At 41.7% G+C, this 20962-nt stretch overlaps 1 protein-coding gene across 1 annotated transcript in view; it reads left to right on the forward strand.

Annotated features, from left to right (window-relative positions):
* Positions 1-10674, forward strand: part of LOC116375766 (trichohyalin-like) — a 30693-nt gene extending 20019 nt beyond the window's left edge. Inside the window, exon 28 of the mRNA XM_031832846.1 lies at positions 10550-10674. Coding sequence (XP_031688706.1) covers positions 10550-10674 — 125 coding nt within the window. The remainder of the gene's footprint in view (positions 1-10549) is intronic.
* Positions 10675-20962: the final 10288 nt, after the last annotated feature.

The following is a 20962-nucleotide window of genomic DNA, read 5'->3' on the forward strand; positions in this document are numbered from 1 at the left end:
TGATGTGTCTGGCTTGCCTGGCTACCCAGACTCCTTGCTCCGGCCACACACTACGCCACACCCATGGATGTTAGTTTGTTCTCTGCAATGAGTCTGGATCTGAGGACCTCACCGACCTTCCACTGAATGCAAATATTTGGGGCCATCTGATTGGTCCAGAGCCAAAACACAACGTTGGTAAAGCGTCGGTTTGAAAATTCAACATTGGCTTTGATACTCTGGTTAGAGACGTTCCAATTGCTGTTGACTTTGTTCTGTACAACGCCCCTCATGCCCCTCGTCACTACAAACGGCTTCAATGACGGCAGCCTCAGATTGAAGTATGTAGCGAATGACAGAGCAGCAGAAGAGTCGTCAGGCTAGTGTCTGGCATGATCACTAGTGTGTTAAAAAAAATTGCTTACTAGAACATCCGGAACGTATTCAGCTGGAAAATGCCTTTTTCAGGTAGGCAATCTCAGTTTGGCATGCCTGAAACTGGGAGATATTACATGTGAGATTGGGAGATATGTGTTGAGTCACATGTTTACTTTTATTTCTACCATTTCAGTTTTAAAAGAGGAGAGCAGCCTTCATGGCTCACCGGTTGCCATGGTGATTCTCCCGCATGCAGGGTCGAAACTCTCTCTCTTGCTCTCTCTCGCTCTGCATCACTCCACTGTTTTCACTCTTTATCTCTCCTCACAACTCTCTCTCTCTCTCTCTCTCTCTCTCGCTCTGCATCACTCCACTGTTTTCACTCTTTATCTCTCCTCACAACTCTCTCTCTCTCTCTCTCTCGCTCTGCATCACTCCACTGTTTTCACTCTTTATTTCTCCTCACAACTCGCTCTCTCTCTCTCTCTCTCTTGCTCTCTCTCGCTCTGCATCACTCCACTGTTTTCACTCTTTATCTCTCCTCACAACTCTCTCTCTCTCTCTCTCTCTCTCTCAGGCTTCTTCTGCCTCTTCTTTACACTATGTCCCCTCCCTTTTTCTCTCTGTTTTTCACTTGCTTTATTCACACCTTGCTCTGTTTTTCTCTCTCACTCACTTCCTTTCTCTCTTACTGCCTCACTCTCAGTGTTACAGCTGGGGGAGCTGCTGTTCCATACTACGGCTCTGTTCCCTAACGAATGTAGACACACACCCATGCACACACACACACACACACACACACACACACACACACACACACACACACACACACACACACACACACACACACACACACACACACACACACACACACACACACACACACAGAGAAGCGTGCACAGTATGTTAACATATATCTGGTGATTTTGGATAATAATCAGAATCCAGACAGAGATAGAAGAGATTAATTCACTGATAGCATGTGCTAAAAATTATACATAAAATATACAGAAACAATGGCTGTGAATGTATATATATTTTTTGTATGCTAATTCTATTGACACTAGTCACCCGGTTTGGGCAAATGAATAGCAAAAGACCGCATAACAAATGTAGAGCTTCTTACTTGGTACGATACAGTCATCTTCCTCTGTGTAGCTAGCTCTTCCTCTGTGTACTGTAGCTCATCAGAGGTCATTCATACTGCACTATGGTATTGACTATGACACTGCTGTGATAGAAATGGCTACCATTTTCCTGATAATACCTGTAATTGAGGAAAATGATACCTGTCTGGCCAAACCCTTAAGATGACAAGGCATAGTTTGTGCTGTTGTGCCCTCATCCCTTGCAGGCCTACCTTGAATGACTCTGGAAACGCAAAACCAGGAATAGAGAACATTGGTGATAGTAATATCCTCCCACCATACCCTAAAGTGGCTCTTTCCTTATCTTGTTTGTAGGTTGACGTTATTGTCACAACTCTTGTCCTGGAGGCAGAACTGAGAGATTTCCCCTTTGATAGGCCAGCTGCAAAGTAAAAACTGGCTATATTGTAAAAATGTATTTAATGTAAGGTTTAGGCAGTGTGGTTAAGGTTAGATTAGGTTAGGTTTAAATTCAGCTAGTGACCACTCGGCAGAGCTGCCTCCAGAACAAGATTCATGCTGAAAAGCGCTAACCTGCGTCTTTTTTCCTTCATCTACATCTATCTAGAAAGAATAGACCGGTGAAAGCATACTCATGGGTCCCTCTATGACATTCTCACATCAATTATTTTCAGTTTGAGACACTAGGAGAGTCAAGCTGGGTGCCATTTTAGAGTATTGGGATGCAACCACTGAGTGGCAGTGATGGATTTGACTTTTCTCTATGAAAAGCATTTAGGATCACTGGGGATAAGTAAGATAATGTATGTATAGGACGTGCTAGTCTACTAATGTCTACACACTGCATTCTTTCAAAGGCAGCTCTGCAGACCGTCCAGTCATGCCTCCTAACAGAACACGAGAATATGAAGGATGTAAACACAGGTGTGGATTTAACAGAGCAGAGAAATGGGTTATAAACAAGTAAAGATAGTTAAACATACAGAAGCTACAGTATATCTTTCTCTCAAGTACACACATAAACAAATACACACATTTTTACGAGGTCGCACATACATTCTGACAGGTGCAGCCTCAGTAGGTGTGTGTGTGTGTGTGTGTGTGTGTGTGTGTGTGTGTGTGTGTGTGTGTGTGTGTGTGTGTGTGTGTGTGTGTGTGTGTGTGTGTGTGTGTGTGATTGATGTGCTGAAGCCCCAGAGAGCTGCGTGGTTGCTCTGAGTGGTTGACGGATGTCTCTTCCACTGAGTGACAGAGAAAGTGCCTGAGCTTCTCGACTCAAGTTTCTCCCTCCAGCTAATATACAATACATGTTTGAGACTACTTTGGCTTGGTTGTGATACGTTATGTATTACTATTGACATTTCAAGCTATTTGAACGTGGAAATTGCATGTAGAATGACACATAAACATGGTAAAATTTTGGAAAGCAGGAGTTTGGGCTGTAATTTGAACAGTCTCTTCAAACTGTCTTTTTCAACTGACATGCTACTTTCCTCAATCAGACCCTTTTGTTGCAGTGCCTGATCACTGATCCTCTTATTTCCAAAGATATTGTGAAATACCTGATGCAATAGACAACGTGTCCTTACACTCCCAAACCATCTGGACTATATTTAATCGTTGAGCAGGTAATACAGGGAAGTATCTTTTTACAAGATGCTCCATTAGTTTATGAGCCATGCTGTGTGCCACATCGCCCTTCAGTTGACCTGTCGTCTGCATCACACCTTTCCCCAACAATGACAAGAAGTATCAAATAAATGCTCAATTTGACTTTTATAAGACCTAATAAGAAGAATTTATTCGTTTTTTTCCAACCATCTCTGAATCTCTGATTATTATATATTTCTTTACAATAAATGTCATACATGTTTTCAAACAAATAATGTGTTAGATGATGAATACTGTGCAATAGTGGAGAGGGAGAGGTCAATGCTAAATAGTGATCTATCGCCAGACATCAGAGAACTGCCAAGCTTATATTTGTTCACATGAGTTATCAATTCAGCACGCCAACTTTAGCAGAGGGCTGGTGGTCAATGCACTACAGTCGTTGAGTGATTGAATAGAGGGGTGATTTAAGGTCATCAACCCCCTGCTCTTTCACTGCACTGCTGGACGCTGCTTTCTGGGACACACGCTCACACATGCAAACGTAGAAGCACACACACACACACACACACACACACACACACACACACACACACACACACACACACACACACACACACACACACACACACACACACACACACACACACACACACACACACACACACACACACACACACACACACACACACACACACACCACATGAACTTTGATGACAACAACATGGCTTGTATGTCTTTCTCTTCCCTTATTGACATGTTTAGTCATTTATCCATGGCAAGAAGGGAAACGGTTTGTGTACTGTGTCTTGCACACAATATTGGTTTATTTGTTCAGATGTGGACCCACGTCCGTGATGCGGGATGTGAATCTTCTGTTTGCACAGAAATTACAATATGTTGGTGGCACATTGGTTCGTCACGTCTTCAAACCTAGACAATATTCTACTCTGTGTCAACCCTGGCCCTTTTGAACAGAAAATCCTACATTCTGCCCCTGAAAAGACCAGGAACATTTCTCAGACACGCAACAAGGCGACGAGTGTTGTTACGAGGCAACGCTGAGCAGAGAACAGAAGGCTAGCACAGGTGTTTAGACATGCATGGGGTGAGGTGTGCCTGTCACCAACATCTCTCCAGTGTGTTAGTGTGACCAAGGTGAGGACGGTGCCAAGGTACCCAGCCTTTGTGCCATATGGCCAGAGACGTGTGTCACCTGTGGGAAGAGTTTCCTGCTTCTGCTCCAAACACCCGTCCTACCGCATTGGTGGAGTTAAGGTGGAGATATAGGGGAGACCGGACTTGGTGGAGTTAAGGTGGAGACATAGGGGAGACCGGGGTTGGTGGAGTTAAGGTGGAGATATAGGGGAGACCGGGGTTGGTGGAGTTAAGGTGGAGATATAGAGGAGACCGGGGTTGGTGGAGTTGAGGTGGAGATATAGGGGAGACCGGGGTTGGTGGAGTTAAGGTGGAGATATAGGGGAGACCGGGGTTGGTGGAGTTAAGGTGGAGATATAGGGGAGACCGGGGTTGGTGGAGTTAAGGTGGAGATATAGAGGAGACCGGGGTTGGTGGAGTTAAGGTGGAGATATAGGGGAGACCGGGGTTGGTGGAGTTAAGGTGGAGATATAGGGGAGACCGGGGTTGGTGGAGTTAAGGTGGAGATATAGAGGAGACCGGGGTTGGTGGAGTTAAGGTGGAGATATAGGGGAGCCCGGGGTTGGTGGAGTTAAGGTGGAGATATAGGGGAGCCCGGGGTTGGTGGAGTTAAGGTGGAGATATAGGGGAGACCGGGGTTGGTAGAGTTAAGGTGGAGATATAGGGTAGACCGGGGTTGGTGGAGTTAAGGTGGAGATATAGGGGAGACCGGGGTTGGTGGAGTTAAGGTGGAGATATAGGGGAGACCGGGGTTGGTGGAGTTAAGGTGGAGATATAGGGGAGACCGGGGTTGGTGGAGTTAAGGTGGAGATATAGGGGAGACCGGGGTTGGTGGAGTTGAGGTGGAGATATAGGGGAGACCGGGGTTGGTGGAGTTAAGGTGGAGATATAGAGGAGACCGGGGTTGGTGGAGTTAAGGTGGAGATATAGGGGAGACCGGGGTTGGTGGAGTTAAGGTGGAGATATAGGGGAGACCGGGGTTGGTGGAGTTAAGGTGGAGATATAGGGGAGACCGGGGTTGGTGGAGTTAAGGTGGACATATAGGGGAGACCGGGGTTGGTGGAGTTAAGGTGGAGATATAGGGGAGACCGGGGTTGGTTGTCACACTTTTTACACTGGTGTGTATTTCTCAGCACCAGTATATCTTACAAAACGTTTCAACATCAGGAGAAAGACCAAGGTCTTGGGTTGAAATGGAGACACTTTTATCCACACATCTTATTCCAACATGGAGTTATAAGCCATCAAACACACTTTGTCCAATAATGACAACCAGCCCCATCGATGGGTTAGATGTCACACGGTATGGGCTTGGTTGTCACAATGTTTGCTAGTAAACTTACTCCCTTTGTAACAGGTAATGAAGCTACATACACCACAGTCTGACATAGCCTTTCTTTGATCAAACGATATTCCTGACAGAATTCAGCATTTTATGCCTTGAGAATAACATATTACATTTTGAGTAAATGTGTGTGTATGCGTGTGTTTGCACACTCATGTATTTGTATTTATTAGTATCCCCTTTAGCTGTTGCCAAGGCAGCCACTACTCTCCCTGGATCCATGTATGTGGGTGTGTGACAGAAAACATATGTGTGTGAGAGAGAGGCAACGAAGGGAGCTCTTTATAATAATGTTTACATCCTGCTTTACTCATCTCATATGTATATACTGTATTCTATTATACTGTATTTTAGTCAATGCCACTCTGACGTTGCTCGTCCTAATATTTACATCCTGCTTTACTCATCTCATATGTATATATTGTATTCTATTCTACTGTATTGTAGTCAATGCCACACTGACGTTGCTCGTCCTAATATTTACATCCTGCTTTACTCATCTCATATGTATATATTGTATTCTATTCTGCTGTATTGTAGTCAATGCCACTCTGACGTTGCTCGTCCTAATATTTATATATTTCTTTATTCCATTCTTTTACTTTTAGATTTGTGTGTATTGTTGTGAATTGCTAGACACTACTGCACTGTTAGATACTACTGCACTGTTGGAGCTAGGAACACAAGCATTTCACTACACCCACAATGACATCTGCTAAACATGTGTTTGTGACCAATAACATTTGATTTGATTTGATTTATGGCACAAGCACAAAAGAGCTTGGGATTTATTGTATACTGACAGTTGCAATGTCCCCAACAATACAGTATGTTGCAATGGGTTAGATTGTTTGCCTGGCTACCCATCCACATGGCTCTGGCCATGTTTCTTCTAGAACGCGAACACATTCTGACCGTTCTGATTTGTCTCAGAAACCGAATGGGTTGGGCCAGACCCGGCAGACATGATGACGTAATCAACTTAGATACTCTGGTGAGATTTGCTATAGATGATCCAATAACTGATGAATTTGCTCTGTACAATGAAGTCACATACACAAATGACTTGTAGTACGGCAGACTCAGACTTAATGTATGTAGCGATTGATAGAGCAGAGGATTTAAATTCAGGGTGAGTCGTCGAGCAATTGGATTGTGACAACCAACCCCATATTCCATGTGACAACCATCCTCTACCACCACCCAAAGCTAATTCATATGCTACAGTAGCTACTACAGGGCTTGACCTATGAACTCAGAAATAGGTTTGAAATATAACTCTCCCTTTCCTATTTTCAACAAACATAATTGTTTATGGATACTCCCATAATTCAAACATTTACAAAGAAAATACCAAAATATATATTTTTTACTTTCACCTATGAAAATCAGATCAATCCCAGTCACATCAATGTTTTGTCATGCTGACATGAACTGACCAGGTGGATACAGTTTTTCAAACAATTCACATTTTAACCTTAAAAATATTACACAGCACCATTTAGATTGGGACTAATTAGCACGGTGACAACCAATTCGTGAGACAACCAACCCTGTTCTCCCTTACTTAGATTAATCTCCACCTTAAAAAGGGTAGAAGATCATCTTCCTTGATATACGTTACAGACCATGAAGGTATACCTTATAGCTTAATAAGCACTTCACGTCAGTCATAGCAAGGTTTTCACTGCTACATAAATCTTTTTATATCTTTTTCATATATGAACTCTTCCTTTATGTATAGACCAGCCTGGTCAAATGAATTTGTGTTGCTCTCAACACTTCAGTCATTGAGCCACAGGAAAAATCTCAGAGGACCTGCTTTCACTTGACTCCCAGCTAGATTATCTTTTGTGATTTTACTAAAGAATGAATATTGGAAATGGAATTTGCACACAGCAATGAGATGGGCTATGCTCACAAAATAGATGCTTGATATTCAGCTGGTTTGTTTGCCACATGTCTGTGCTCCTGGGTTTTCTTTTTGTTTCTTATTGAGGGTGAAGTATGGTAACTTGTATTGCTATGTCGTTGGAAATGGAGGTGGTTTCAGTGTTGTGTATTGAGGGTAAATAAATGTTATTCTAGCAGAATCTTTGACAATACAGTACAATGTGTATTGGTACATGTATTATACGTGAAATATTTGTACTATGTTCTCTTCTCATATTTTGTTTCTTCGTTCTTTGCTCTTGAGCTAGAGATGAGGGATAACAAAGAGTTTGACATTCTGAGAAGGTATCCTATCCCTGTCTTATAGCTAACTTCCACATGCTGTACTGTAGCAGAGCAGGTCTCCATCTTGGCTCAAAGGACCCCCAGTCGCTGGCACTTTCATTCAGATTCAATGGGCTGGCATGTCGCCTCAGCTAGAAAGGTATCAGCTGCCAAGCTCTTGGCGGAAGAACAAGAGAGACATCCCTTTGTTTCCTTTCCTGCGTGATCTTGTTTACCGTGTTATAAATAAACCTGCCAGAGACATCGCTACCCGAGTGCGATGGATGCTATTGCAATGGATGCGGTGTCTGAGTGCAATCATCCAAAACAATATGAAATCATACATCAGAATCAGAGTTCTTTATTGTGTGTTTTGGTGTGTTTCTTTGATGTTGTGAATGCGCTCAGGGGGTGAACATCGCCATTTAGCCTTCAGCATTTCTTTCAAATCTACGATGATAAAAACTGTCTAAAGTGCTAAGGAGTTGAATCCCCATTAAAGCCACAGCCTGCTGAGAAGGGAGCTTACATCCTGTCTTGGGGATGAGGCCCACACCATCCCAGCTTTTCCAGTCCGACGGGTCTGAGAGGTGGGTCTCGTACACAACTTGGAAGTAGCGACCTTGAGATCATTAGCCAAACCATCAACCGGCGGAGGTGTGTGTGTCCAAGGAGGTTAAACCTTACACATTGTTCAGATAGAAATACATCGGGAGGGATATGTCTGTCATGAATAGTGAATCATGCCTGGTCTAGTGATTACATTTCTGTCTGCAACTTTCTGAACCTCAATGAATATAACCCCAGGCAGTGGCCCCTGCAACATGTCTCAGACAGAGCCACAGCCCCATAGAACATGGGGACGTATGTCTCCTGAGGATTATGGTCTAGAGTAAGCATTGACATAACCAGCTGCTGGACAGAGATATCGGAGCTTTTCTAGCAGTGATACATGTGTTAATCTTTCCTTGAGTGAAGTAAAATAAAAATTGGTCTCTGCCAAAATACTTAGACTTGTTGAAGGATGTTTTGAGCATTATGATTCTGTCAGAAATGTATTTATTTAACCTGATTAAATCTATGTTTCTAATGGGCCAGAGTGCAATTAGACTACAGTACCAGTGTGAGCCACCATGAAAGCTCCCTCTTTCTGACTATTGGCTATCGCTGGGGTTCCGGGTTCCATCCCCTTACTCTGAACAGGGCTGCAATTCTTTTAGGATGCATGGGCCATTGTGAAGAGACTTCCAAGAGACTTTCACACACATAGTGAAGAGACTTCCACACACATAGTGAAGAGACTTCTACACACATAGTGAAGAGACTTCCACACACATAGTGAAGAGACTTCTACACACATAGTGAAGAGACTTCCACACACATAGTGAAGAGACTTCCACACACATAGTGAAGAGACTTCCACACACATAGTGAAGAGACTTCCACACACATAGGGAGTAGACTTCTACACACATAGTGAAGAGACTTCCACACATATAGTGAAGAGACTCCCACACACATAGTGAAGAGACTTCCACACACATAGGGAGTAGACTTCTACACACATAGTGAAGAGACTTCCACACACATAGTGAAGAGACTTCCACACACATAGTGAAGAGACTTCCACACACATAGTGAAGAGACTTCCACACACATAGTGAAGAGACTTCCACACACATAGTGAAGAGACTTCCACACACATAGTGAAGAGACTTCTACACACATAGTGAAGAGACTTCCACACACATAGTGAAGAGACTCCCACACACATAGGGAGTAGACTTCTACACACATAGTGAAGAGACTTCCACACACATAGTGAAGAGACTTCCACACACATAGTGAAGAGACTTCCACACACATAGTGAAGAGACTTCCACACACATAGTGAAGAGACTCCCACACACATAGTGAAGAGACTTCCACACACATAGTGAAGAGACTTCCACACACATAGTGAAGAGACTTCCACACACATAGTGAAGAGACTTCCACACACATAGTGAAGAGACTTCCACACACATAGTGAAGAGACTTCCACACACATAGTGAAGAGACTTCCACACACATAGTGAAGAGACTTCCACACACATAGTGAAGAGACTTCCACACACATAGTGAAGAGACTTCCACACACATAGTGAAGAGACTTCCACACACATAGTGAAGAGACTTCCACACACATAGTGAAGAGACTTCCACACACATAGTGAAGAGACTTCCACACACATAGTGAAGAGACTTCCACACACATAGTGAAGAGACTTCCACACACATAGTGAAGAGACTTCCACACACATAGTGAAGAGACTTCCACACACATAGTGAAGAGACTTCCACACACATAGTGAAGAGACTTCCACACACATAGTGAAGAGACTTCCACACACATAGTGAAGAGACTTCCACACACATAGTGAAGAGACTTCCACACACATAGTGAAGAGACTTCCACACACATAGTGAAGAGACTTCCACACACATAGTAAAGAGACTTCTACACAGCCCCCATGAGAGGAAGAGATTAAACAGATGAGTCCAACAAGAGAGCACCCCTCTCTGCCACCTTTCCGTCTGCCCATGATAAATGACTCGTCCCTCACCGGCAGGTACCACAGCACGATACGGGGAGATTGGTCATTCTCCAGACAGGTCAGGGTTATAGAATACAGATGGTGTGGCCTTTGTTACCGCTCTTGTGCTCTGTGATGCATCATTATATGAGGCCACCCCAGCTGTGTCCACTCAGGTGATGTCATCTCAAATGGACGACTCCGGTGCACTGGAGCAGATGTCCCCAGCGCCATACGGCTGGAGCCATACTCTCTGCCTTACCAACTGATCGCTGGTCAGCTCTCCCAACAGCAGTTCTAGGCTTTGCCATTTAGAGCAAGGCAATGAAACTGGTATTGAACGGGGGTCACAGGTACACTCCCTGGGGAGAGAAAATGTACATTACTGTCTGACTGAGATAAATTCAACATTGGGGAAAGATAATAGATTGTTTAATTAACAAAAGGGCAGACAAGATTTATTGTCTAATTTTTGCGTCTGGCTGTGCCAATGAGGATTCAAACATGCACAAAGAGAACAGACAGCCCATGCACGACTTCAGGTTTAACGAGTTGTGTGCTTTCCTCCATTGAGTTTCATTGCCGTGCCCGTTATACAGCTAGTTAGAACGTGTGTTAAGCTCTCAAACATCTCCAAGTTTATATGAGTGTCTACACTGGTATGCTCATGTGCAAGTGTACGATCAGTGTGTGCTCACATTGATGTGGGTGTGTGTGTGTGGAATCTCACCCCACCTGGAGCCCACTGTCTGGAGCCAGCGAAATGGATCATAATTAATTACCTCCTCCTCTCCATTTTAATTGTCTCCATGATATCCGAGGGAGGCCGCGTAGCACGCTTTAAATAAAGTGTGCCCTTATGTTCTGACAAGTGAGCACTTCCTCCTTCGACCTGTTGGGACCTCCAGAGGCGTTTAATTATGGGCTGGTAGTGGGCTGAGACCACTGCACTCTTAACACTTAAGGAACTGTGATCTGCTCTGGCTCACCAAGCCTAGCATAATGATCATACATATCATCTGTGTTGAATGGAGGGAGAGCCCATAGAGACAGACAGTCACAGTAGTCTTGTGGTGTACTCTGCTGTAAATATTAAATAGGCGCTATGCTGTCTTTGTTTTAATGTTTGTTTTTGTATTTTTCTGTCTCACTGACATAATGTATACAACCGTGTTTCCATCTTGTCACAAGAGGACCACAATGGAAATAGGTTCCAGACATTGTGTGTTATCCTCCATGATTTTAATCTTGTGCATGTATGGCTTTTTCAAGTTTTATGGGTGCTTGATTTTAAAATGGTTGAATCAATAAATGAAAATAAAATGAAGAGCTGTAGATGCCATAGTTCTCTATTGGCCATGACTGCTCTGGGTGGAATGAAGATGCCAGAGCTACACTGTGGGGGATATTTCAGAGCAGGGTTATTTTTATTTTTTATTTATTGAATTTTAAAACATATAATCTAACTGTAGTGAAGCTGTTCAACATTTACATTACATTCTGTCATCTAGCAGACACTCACATCCAGAGCGAGCCACAGGAGCAACCAGGGTCAAGCGCCCGGCCCAAGGCAGATCACCCACCCAGTAGAATCGGAGACCCGAACCAAGTTCCCAACCGGATCCAAGATCCCCCCCACAGTTCCCCTTGAGAAATGCCCCTCAACAGAGCAGGTGGTTTAAAATTCATCCTGTGTTGTCTGCTGGTCTGTACTCTCATTGGGATTAAGTTGTTAGTGTAAATTCCCAAATTTTCCACTCAAACAAAAGCACTCAAGCTCAAAAGATGAAAACTGCCACAAAGTTTCTGCCCCAACACTGGTGTTATTTGAAAGTGTAGTTGGGTCGTTCCACAAAATCAGTCCATTTTGGGTAGTGTAACTTGGTGAAAAGTAATAATTTTATCATTATATCATAAAGAACACGTCAAATTTTTTAAAAACATTTATGTTTTCCCATCTCAAGAGAAAAATCTATAGCCAATGCCTATTAAGTGCCTAATAAAGTAACAGAGTTGACCGTAACAGGGTTGACCATAACAGGGTTGACGATTTCTTCTTAAATCAGCCATAAATCCCCTTATGACAGGGGGAATGGAAGCATGTTGTGTGCAACAGGGAGGGGCAATTGAATGCAAACTTCACCATTTAAAAATAATTATAGGTCTAATGGAGACGCTTTGATCTCAATATCGTATAATTTCTGGATTGTTTTAAATAAAAATTGTCGAAAAGAAACAAAAATAGCTTCTTATTAACCAAGGGCTATTTCTCAAGCAAGAATTTTGCTTAGGACGCTCACAGTGGTCTGAGTGGGGAGGGGAAAACGTAAAATGTGCTGTTAACGGCAGAGAGGTTAGGAACTCTCTTTCTTATTGGTCTATAAGAAAAAATACAACTGGGTGATATCACCATGGAAGGCTAAAACTCCATCCCACAAAAACAGGTGGAAATTTCACACAGCCATTACACTAAAAGGGCATTATCATCATTTTCACAATTTCCCAGTATTATTCCAACCTCATAGTGTGGAATTCTATATATATAAAACACAGGGAAATCACATGTGTGACTGCACTGGGATGTTAAGACATATCAAGCCTGTCTATGGGTAACAGGTTGACGTGTTATGAATGACCCGCTCAGTTTTCCACCACAAAACACCAGGAAATAGTAGAACCAGCTCACCTAGGATTTTACTACTAGATGTTCAATGTTTCTTTTGTAAACAAAAAATAGTAATAATAGAAATAGTTTCACCATTATTAAAATGAGGAACAGGTTCCTTCTGGTTTGACCTTAAAGCAGCAATCAGCAGTATAAACAATAACAATGTGTACTCCCTGCCCTTGTTTTAGTAAAAGGCTGAGGGATAGGACTTGAGAAATGTCATACATTTCAAATTGAAAAACAGAGCTACGGAAGCAAGGACCATCCATGATATAAAACATATGCTTTTAACAATGTTGTGAGGCTACAGTGTTAATATAGCCTCACAAAAAACAAGTGTATAGTTTTGATGGAATACGACAGTTGAACTATTCTTCAAGAATCAATGGATACATACCATTCATTTATAAGTGCAAAAATGGATGTAGCTACTGCTGATTGCTCCTTTAAAATGAATCAATAATCACATGAAATAAATTACAATCTCCAGAAATGACTTTGTCAAAGCAACAAAATAACCAGGGCTTTACAATGATGCTGAAAACTTGGGGGAATTATGTGGTTAAGTGGGTTAATATCTTCCTAGAAGTCACAGAGAGTGCACAGAGGGACATGCCAAAATGCAGAATTTTGGCACTTTAGCAAGTCTTATTCATCTGATTTATTAAATTTGAAATGTGGTCTATATTAAAGGGAACTTTATTTAATATAACAGGCTTTTAAAAATGCAATATTGGTGCACAATTTTTACATAGCCCTTGACACTCGTGCAGCCACAGTATACTGGTTGAAAATGGCACTGATAAATGCCTAAATTGGAACGCAGTGGCTGTATAGTAGCATGCTATACTGTACATGACGTCAGACCTCAGGCTTTGCACTTCAGAGGACTCGATGCATTTTGAAAGATGAGACGTTAAGGACTATAAAAAATACTACTTTGATATCATACAAGCAAGCTCAACACCCATGAGTCCAAATTTGCACTTCACATTTCCATATCATTAAACTCATGTCATATACAGTGTCAACATGTATGATCATTATATTTGATGTAAAGCTACAAGATGACATGACGTCATACCCTGGGTTATTCTGAACAGAATGAGCCTGTTTGTCTACTGTGAATAAAATTTGCCATGGCATACGCACCTGAACGCGCTCATGACTCCTATGCGCACCATTACGATCTGTTTCCCTGAATTTTATTGTGAAAGCCTACACTGTAATATCCTTTTTATAACTTAGCTAATCATGTTGGCAATATAACAAGTTTTCAAATGATGCCCACCTGACACAGATTGCAAGTTATAATGGACCGTTTTTGGATTCCGTAAACAACAACAGTAAGTGTGCTTGCTCTAGTTCCTCAATGGCACAGCTAGGAGAACTTAAAAAAGCCCCTTATAGTTGAAGATTCTTCTTTGAGTTATAAAAGTGCATCAAAGTTACTTAGGAAATGTGCACAATTTGGAGAGGAGTGTGGCCACTTAAAGACACCTAACTCTTGAACCTACAATACATTTTCCAGGAATATTCTTATCATGTCACTGAATGTATCCAGAGTTTTTCTGATTTTGTCATTAACAAAAAAATGTACATTAAATGTAAAATGCACATGACATCAACAGTGTAATGTTTGGATTCAGTCTTGTGTCATGTGAACTGTTGTGACCTCACACTTTAGTCTCATACTTTTCCCATAAGGTCCAAACCCTTTCAATTGCTACCATGGTTATGCACATGCTTTTCATATTTCTTTTGTAAGAAACATTTAAATGTAGCCCTATCCATATAGGCCAATTCACATGAGTGTAAACGGTTCAAATATAGAAAGGACGCTAATTGGAACGACCCAGTTCACTTAATTTCATTGGCCGTCAATCGGCCTTCAGGTAAAAGTTGAAAATAGATATAAAAGTATGAAGCACTGATATGGCACCATCTGCATAGTAAGATGAAAAATGAACTCTTCAAGACTATAATGATGCCTGGTTTATTAATTATCTCTTGGTATTTGGCTGCAAGACATTAGTGTCTCTTTGGCCCTTAGTGAGTGTTACTGCAGTATGTTATGTATGGTATTGATGGTAATAGTTTTGATCTGCAGGCACATTTTCATTAAGATGACTGGAGAGGATAAAAATGATGAGTTATGGCATTAATGATGAGGAGAGTTCCTCAAAGCAGCCATTGGACTCAACATCTTTTAAGTCTTCTAGAAAAAAACATTCTCAAGGGCATGGAGCCTTCTTCAATAAAACATTTGTCAGTCATAGTGAAGTTTTGTACACCTCATCATTGACAAGTTTACCTTACTGGGTACAGTATAACATTTAGTTTGAAAGCTCACATTTTAGAGGGCCAGAAAAGTGAGAAACAACTCTAATGCTGCGACAAATCATGACTTAATCACTTACAAATGGAACAAAATGTGTTTGCCTCAGGTGTGGACCGTTTCCGGGTCTTAATATATGAGTTATGAAGATGCCACTCAAATCAGTTGTGTTGCAATACAGGCAGGTCTGTCTTAATTGAGCACAGGTGGGAAGATGGTGTCTGCAGTGGGATTCCTGATTTCCACTGAGTATCTGTGCTCACTCCAAGGTTGCTTCATTTACACTCAGATCAGTTTCCCCGGTTCTCACTGCACAAGCCAGACAATTGAGAAGACAGAGCTGATTATGGGAGGATATTTGAGTTGAAGTATGAGTACTGGAAATCATAATAAGCACGATAGGCAACATGTTAACTTTTTTTTAACAATATGGAAATTCACAAATAGCTAGACACTCACAAACACACCTGTCTCATGAAGGAGTAGTACATCACCAAGATTCTCCAACACAGAAATGTAAAACAAAACATGAAAACATGGTGTTTCCAGACAACAAAATCTTGACAACTCTCTACACCCCATCTCGATAGCAAGGGTAAAAATAGGATGGTGCTGGAGACTGAATTCCAAGTGTATTTTTAGCAAGGGCAGAGGAGGCTCAAGGCACTGGGCCTTTTCACAGGAGGATTAGCCATGTTCTGTTCAGGGAAAAATATGGATAAGGCAGGTTATAATTGAGATTTCTAAAAAACCAAATCCCAGACGGTCCGGGGGCAAGCTTTTTTGTTAGGGTTGCTATTTCTGCTTCGGAACTCGGCGACAGGGCCAGCGGGGGGTTCTACGTGAGAGGAGCTGGAGACAGGTCTGGTGGAAGAGAACGAGAGTGAGAGAGAGAGAGTAAGAGAGAGAGAGGGGGGGGGGGGGGGGGAGAAAGAGAGTAAGGGAGGGAGAGAGAATCTAGCTCTGGGAAATAAAAGCAGACTGCTTCTCCTCCTTTACCATCACTAATGAAGTTCTTCGGCACTGAAAGTCATCGTCTGTAATCCCCAGGACTCTCTACCTCGGGGACCCAAGCTACCCCCCTCCCTTTGTTGGAGGTGATCTGTGCTTCTCTCCGTCCTTTTCCTGCACAGGGAGTTCAGCCAAACCAAACTAGTCCCGAATTCATTTGACAGGCACCACCAATCATATGCGCGCCCCTCTCAGTAAGTGACCCCCCGCCTTTGCTTGGACCTTGCCCATCTGTCTTTTTTAATGAACCCTGCATTGTAACATTGTCCCTTACTCCTTCCAAGGGATTTGCGAGAAGGCATAAACTTTCTTGCCGATCGCATTCTCTCGTAATGAAATATTCATGGCTAAAACACTGGATTATTTACTCAACAGAGACTTTTGTTTACCCATAAAGTGGGTTTCCTTTCACTTTGCCACTGTCTGAATGCATATCAGGACGCCCGCTTCAGAGTCCCTGTCACCGGTCTTATTACCATCCTCATGATATAGGTTGGCTAACAACATGAAGTATTTGCACACCTTGCTCTTAACCTCTTCTCTCTCACTCTCTCTCTCTCTCTCTCTCTCTGTCCTGTCTCTCTCCTGTCACTTTCTCTCTCTCGTACACATTCTACTTATATAATCATTATTTTCGGGCCTCTGCTCAGTGGTTCTTTCCCTATCTAGATTCCTCTTGTCCCTCCGAAAACTCCCATCCTGTAATCAGACACTTGTCCTTATCTTTCCATCTCGTACCACTCATAGCTTTACATAACCGTTTAGAGTGGTCACCAAACCTTTTAGAGTGGTCATAAACCGTTTAGAGTGGTCACCAAACCATTTAGAGTGGTCACCAAACCTTTTAGAGTGGTCATAAACCGTTTAGAGTGGTCACCAAACCGTATAGAGTGGTCACCAAACCGTTTAGAGTGGTCACCAAACCGTTTAGAGTGGTCACCAAACCGTTTAGAGTGGTCACCAAACCTTTTAGAGTGGTCACCAAACCGTTTAGAGTGGTCACCAAACCGTTTAGAGTGGTCACCAAACCTTTTAGAGTGGTCACCAAACCTTTTAGAGTGGTCACCAAAACGTTATTGTGAGAAGACCAATTTTTGGGACGCAGGCCATGCAAAAAAACAGATATCTTTAGTTTAAACAGACAGATTTTGATGGGGATTTTTAAAATTATGTTCCGCAGAAACTGTAGGCTAAGGATACTCTTTGAAGGGGTAGGGTTTCACACGTTCTCTATCCTAGGTGGTTTCATGTACATTGATGGGGGGGTTGATCTTGTAAAATTAAACAACTTCTTTACACAGCCTTGGTGGCAATACAGTAAGACACTATTGTGTGCCCAAATGTAAAAGCCTTGGTTCCTTGTTGATGGATTATTATCGTAAATAAAAATGGTGTTCCTCCTTGAACTATTGTTGCCTTGGCAAGCTCTCCTCAATAATGGCAATCGATACTGCTGTGTCTCAGCTGTCCAAGGTAGCTTCCGCTCCTCATCTCTGCTCACTACATCTCCATCTGTTTTGAAAATGAAAGATGTCAAGGGGAAAGAGTGTCAATTGCTTATTGTCACCAAATACCTTAAAAAAGCACTATTCCCTTAATTAGACAGCTTTTGGATGGTTTTGCAGCAAGATCTACTCTCCTGTGAGCAGTAATCAGTGCAACATATTCATACTGTTGCCAAAATATATATTGTTTGTGGCAATATTATTTTGAATTTCTGCAGCATGTACTATTTTGTTTGAAATACTTTTTGAAACTATACTGAATAAAAATATGAACATAACACATAAAGTGTTGGTCCCATATTTCATGAGCTGAAATAAAAGATCCCAGAAATGTTCTATAGGCACAAATATATTATTTCTCTCAAATTTTGTGCAACCGGCCTCACTTGTACTCATTCTGGCCACACCAGAATCTGACTGGTTTTCTTATTTTGTGACCACGGATGCATATCTGTTTTCCCAGTCATGTGAAATCCATAGATTAGGACCTAAAGGATTTATTTCAATTGACTGATTTCTTTATATCAACTGTAACTCAGTCAAATCTTTTAAATTGTTGCATTTATATTTTTGTTCAGTGTAGATGAAACATGGCACCCACAGCAATGGTTCTTAAACTACAAAACTCTGTTGTTTTTGGGTAAGGAGCCCTGGTTTCCGTGTCTTCATCAGAGGCTGCTTGTTTTTAATACCTGATCAATCGCAGGCCGTCCTGCTGACTTCACACAAGCTGCAGAACATCGCCCCAGGCAAGCCCAATCAAACGCTGCCCTAAGCACTAATCATTTTTGTTTGTCAGTTCCCCTGTTGAAAACACAGATTTCATTTACTACCCTAAAAATTGATTTCTCCAAGCCTCTTTTTTGGTCTCCAGATAAGGAGAAGAAATGATCATCTGTTTACAGTAGTTCAGTCCATTAGCTTGAGGAGTCTGTGAAAGATTAGCTAGTATCAAGGGGATAACTCAGTGTTTGGAAGGATGGGTCTGGGGAAGACTCGGCTGGCACTGTCTACTCCTTATTCCTTAGCCGTCTGGGTTACTTATTTTCTTTTTAAGACATTGGAGGTAATTCTCTGGAATTGTGGTTGCTGCTCAATCAACACAGACAGTTACAGGTCAATAAAAACCTGACAAAGTACAGAATTGGCCTCCACAATTCCTCTAACGTAAGTTCTCAATTAACCTTGAGTGAAGGAAGTTTTATCCGTTTTCATTATCTAAAGTGACGCTATACCGTATGTAATGCTTTGAAAAAGTTGGATTCAGTTGACTGATTTAGTTGGCTGCCGTATTCCAACCTCTTGCCATCTATTTATACAACTTTGTCACTTGTCATCTAGGCATTTGAAATATTACACTTATTTTGGACAATGTTTGTTCACCGTACTGGCTGTTTAACCCAAAGAAGTGTCATCATAGGACTTTTGAAACACTGACACTGCTTAGTTCAAATCTTTATCTTAGCCCAAATATGCTTAGAGACCTGGCAGTTTTTGTTGACTGTGGTTAAAAGGAATTCTGGAACAGTGTATTTACTTGCAGAGTCGAGCTAAACCCCTGAGACTGTCCTGTGTTCTCTTTAATGAAGGCCACTGAGACTGCATTGTGGGCCACATTTCATTATTCTGAAGGACAAACGGGTGCAGGCGATTAAACAATGTTTCCTGTGTAGTTAATATTGATGGTGAGACTATTTGACAAATGGCCTTACTCCCTGTGAACAGCAGGGAAAGAAAATTGATGAAAAGCTGTGCCTTGTTCAGGATTTTAAACATTACTTAAACCTGCGCAAGTGGCAAGGCCTTTCTTTCTTTCATCTGAGGTGTAGTGGATTGGGCTCAGGTAAGGAAAAATAGAAATTATGCTTATGCTCAATATGCCAAAACTTTGAGTGGAATTGCCCCCCAAAAATATTTTCGGTTGACTAGTTTGATGAAAAGAGTTAAAATGTTACTTTGAAATTGTACTTTGTGAAAGTAAGAGATCCTTAATGTTGTTGGTTTTGTCTGTTGTTGAATATTTAAAGGATTTGTTTTGAGCAGAGCCTGCAATGGAGCAGAATTTTCTTTCAAAACTGGTTGAATGGCTATTTTTACCCTGTAAAAACTCACCACAGGTAAGATAAACTACACAGCAAACTAGAATCACATGCCTCCAAACAAGTTCAATTGAACTATGAATAATTGAATCCAGGCCATTTCTGTTTAACTTTGAAATTAAAAATCTCAATTTCAGTTTTTGTTAGTTCTTTATTTTTGATCCTGTGCAGTTGTAAATCAAACAAATACACGTGTAAACACTAAAAGTCTTGTCACTCTCAATTTATTATAGAAGAAATAGTGAATTGTGCATGGGTGCCAATATATTAGAGAACAACTGTATAACGTCCCTGGTGATAAACATGGGAATGTGACCAATGCATGCTAATGCAACCTTCAGGTAATTACAATATCTTATGTTTTATTTTTTAAACAACAGATTTTCAGCTGCATCTGATAATAACTTCAGAGACAATACCTGGGAGGATAATGTCTTTGTGGTTTTGATTAACATGTCACTCATACCTGAAAACATTTAGCTAGCTAGGTTGTTTTTGTAACGTTCCCTCAGATGCACAGTCCTGATTAGACTACCAACAGAATGAGTGGCTTTAATCAGTAAGTGTGTCCTTCAGAAAAGTCCTTCATTTCAAATGCTCCTGATGAAACACAGCAATAGCCACATAACCCTTTCACAGCACAACTACAATTTATACTGGAATAATCATTGTGTGCACTGGGTATGAGGCATCAGTTAGGCAAATGACTGATGATAATGACTTATGATAATGACTGATGATAATGCGCTGCAGTGGCTACTTTCTTGCTCCTTCACCCTCAGTATACTCCAACTGGTCATTGATTTCCATTACCTGGTTCAGTGTCTCATTTCTTGCCTTTGACAGATTAGTGGAGTGGAACATTCTGCTGGTGAATTCCTAGGAGGAGATGGAGAAGGGGAAGGGGGTTAATTGAAAGGCAGTTCACATCAGAAAGCACTCCTAGCGCTTCTCCAATACAGGCTAAG

This window comes from Oncorhynchus kisutch, linkage group LG10 (assembly GCF_002021735.2).
Source record: "Oncorhynchus kisutch isolate 150728-3 linkage group LG10, Okis_V2, whole genome shotgun sequence".
Classification (NCBI taxonomy): Eukaryota; Metazoa; Chordata; class Actinopteri; order Salmoniformes; family Salmonidae; genus Oncorhynchus; species Oncorhynchus kisutch.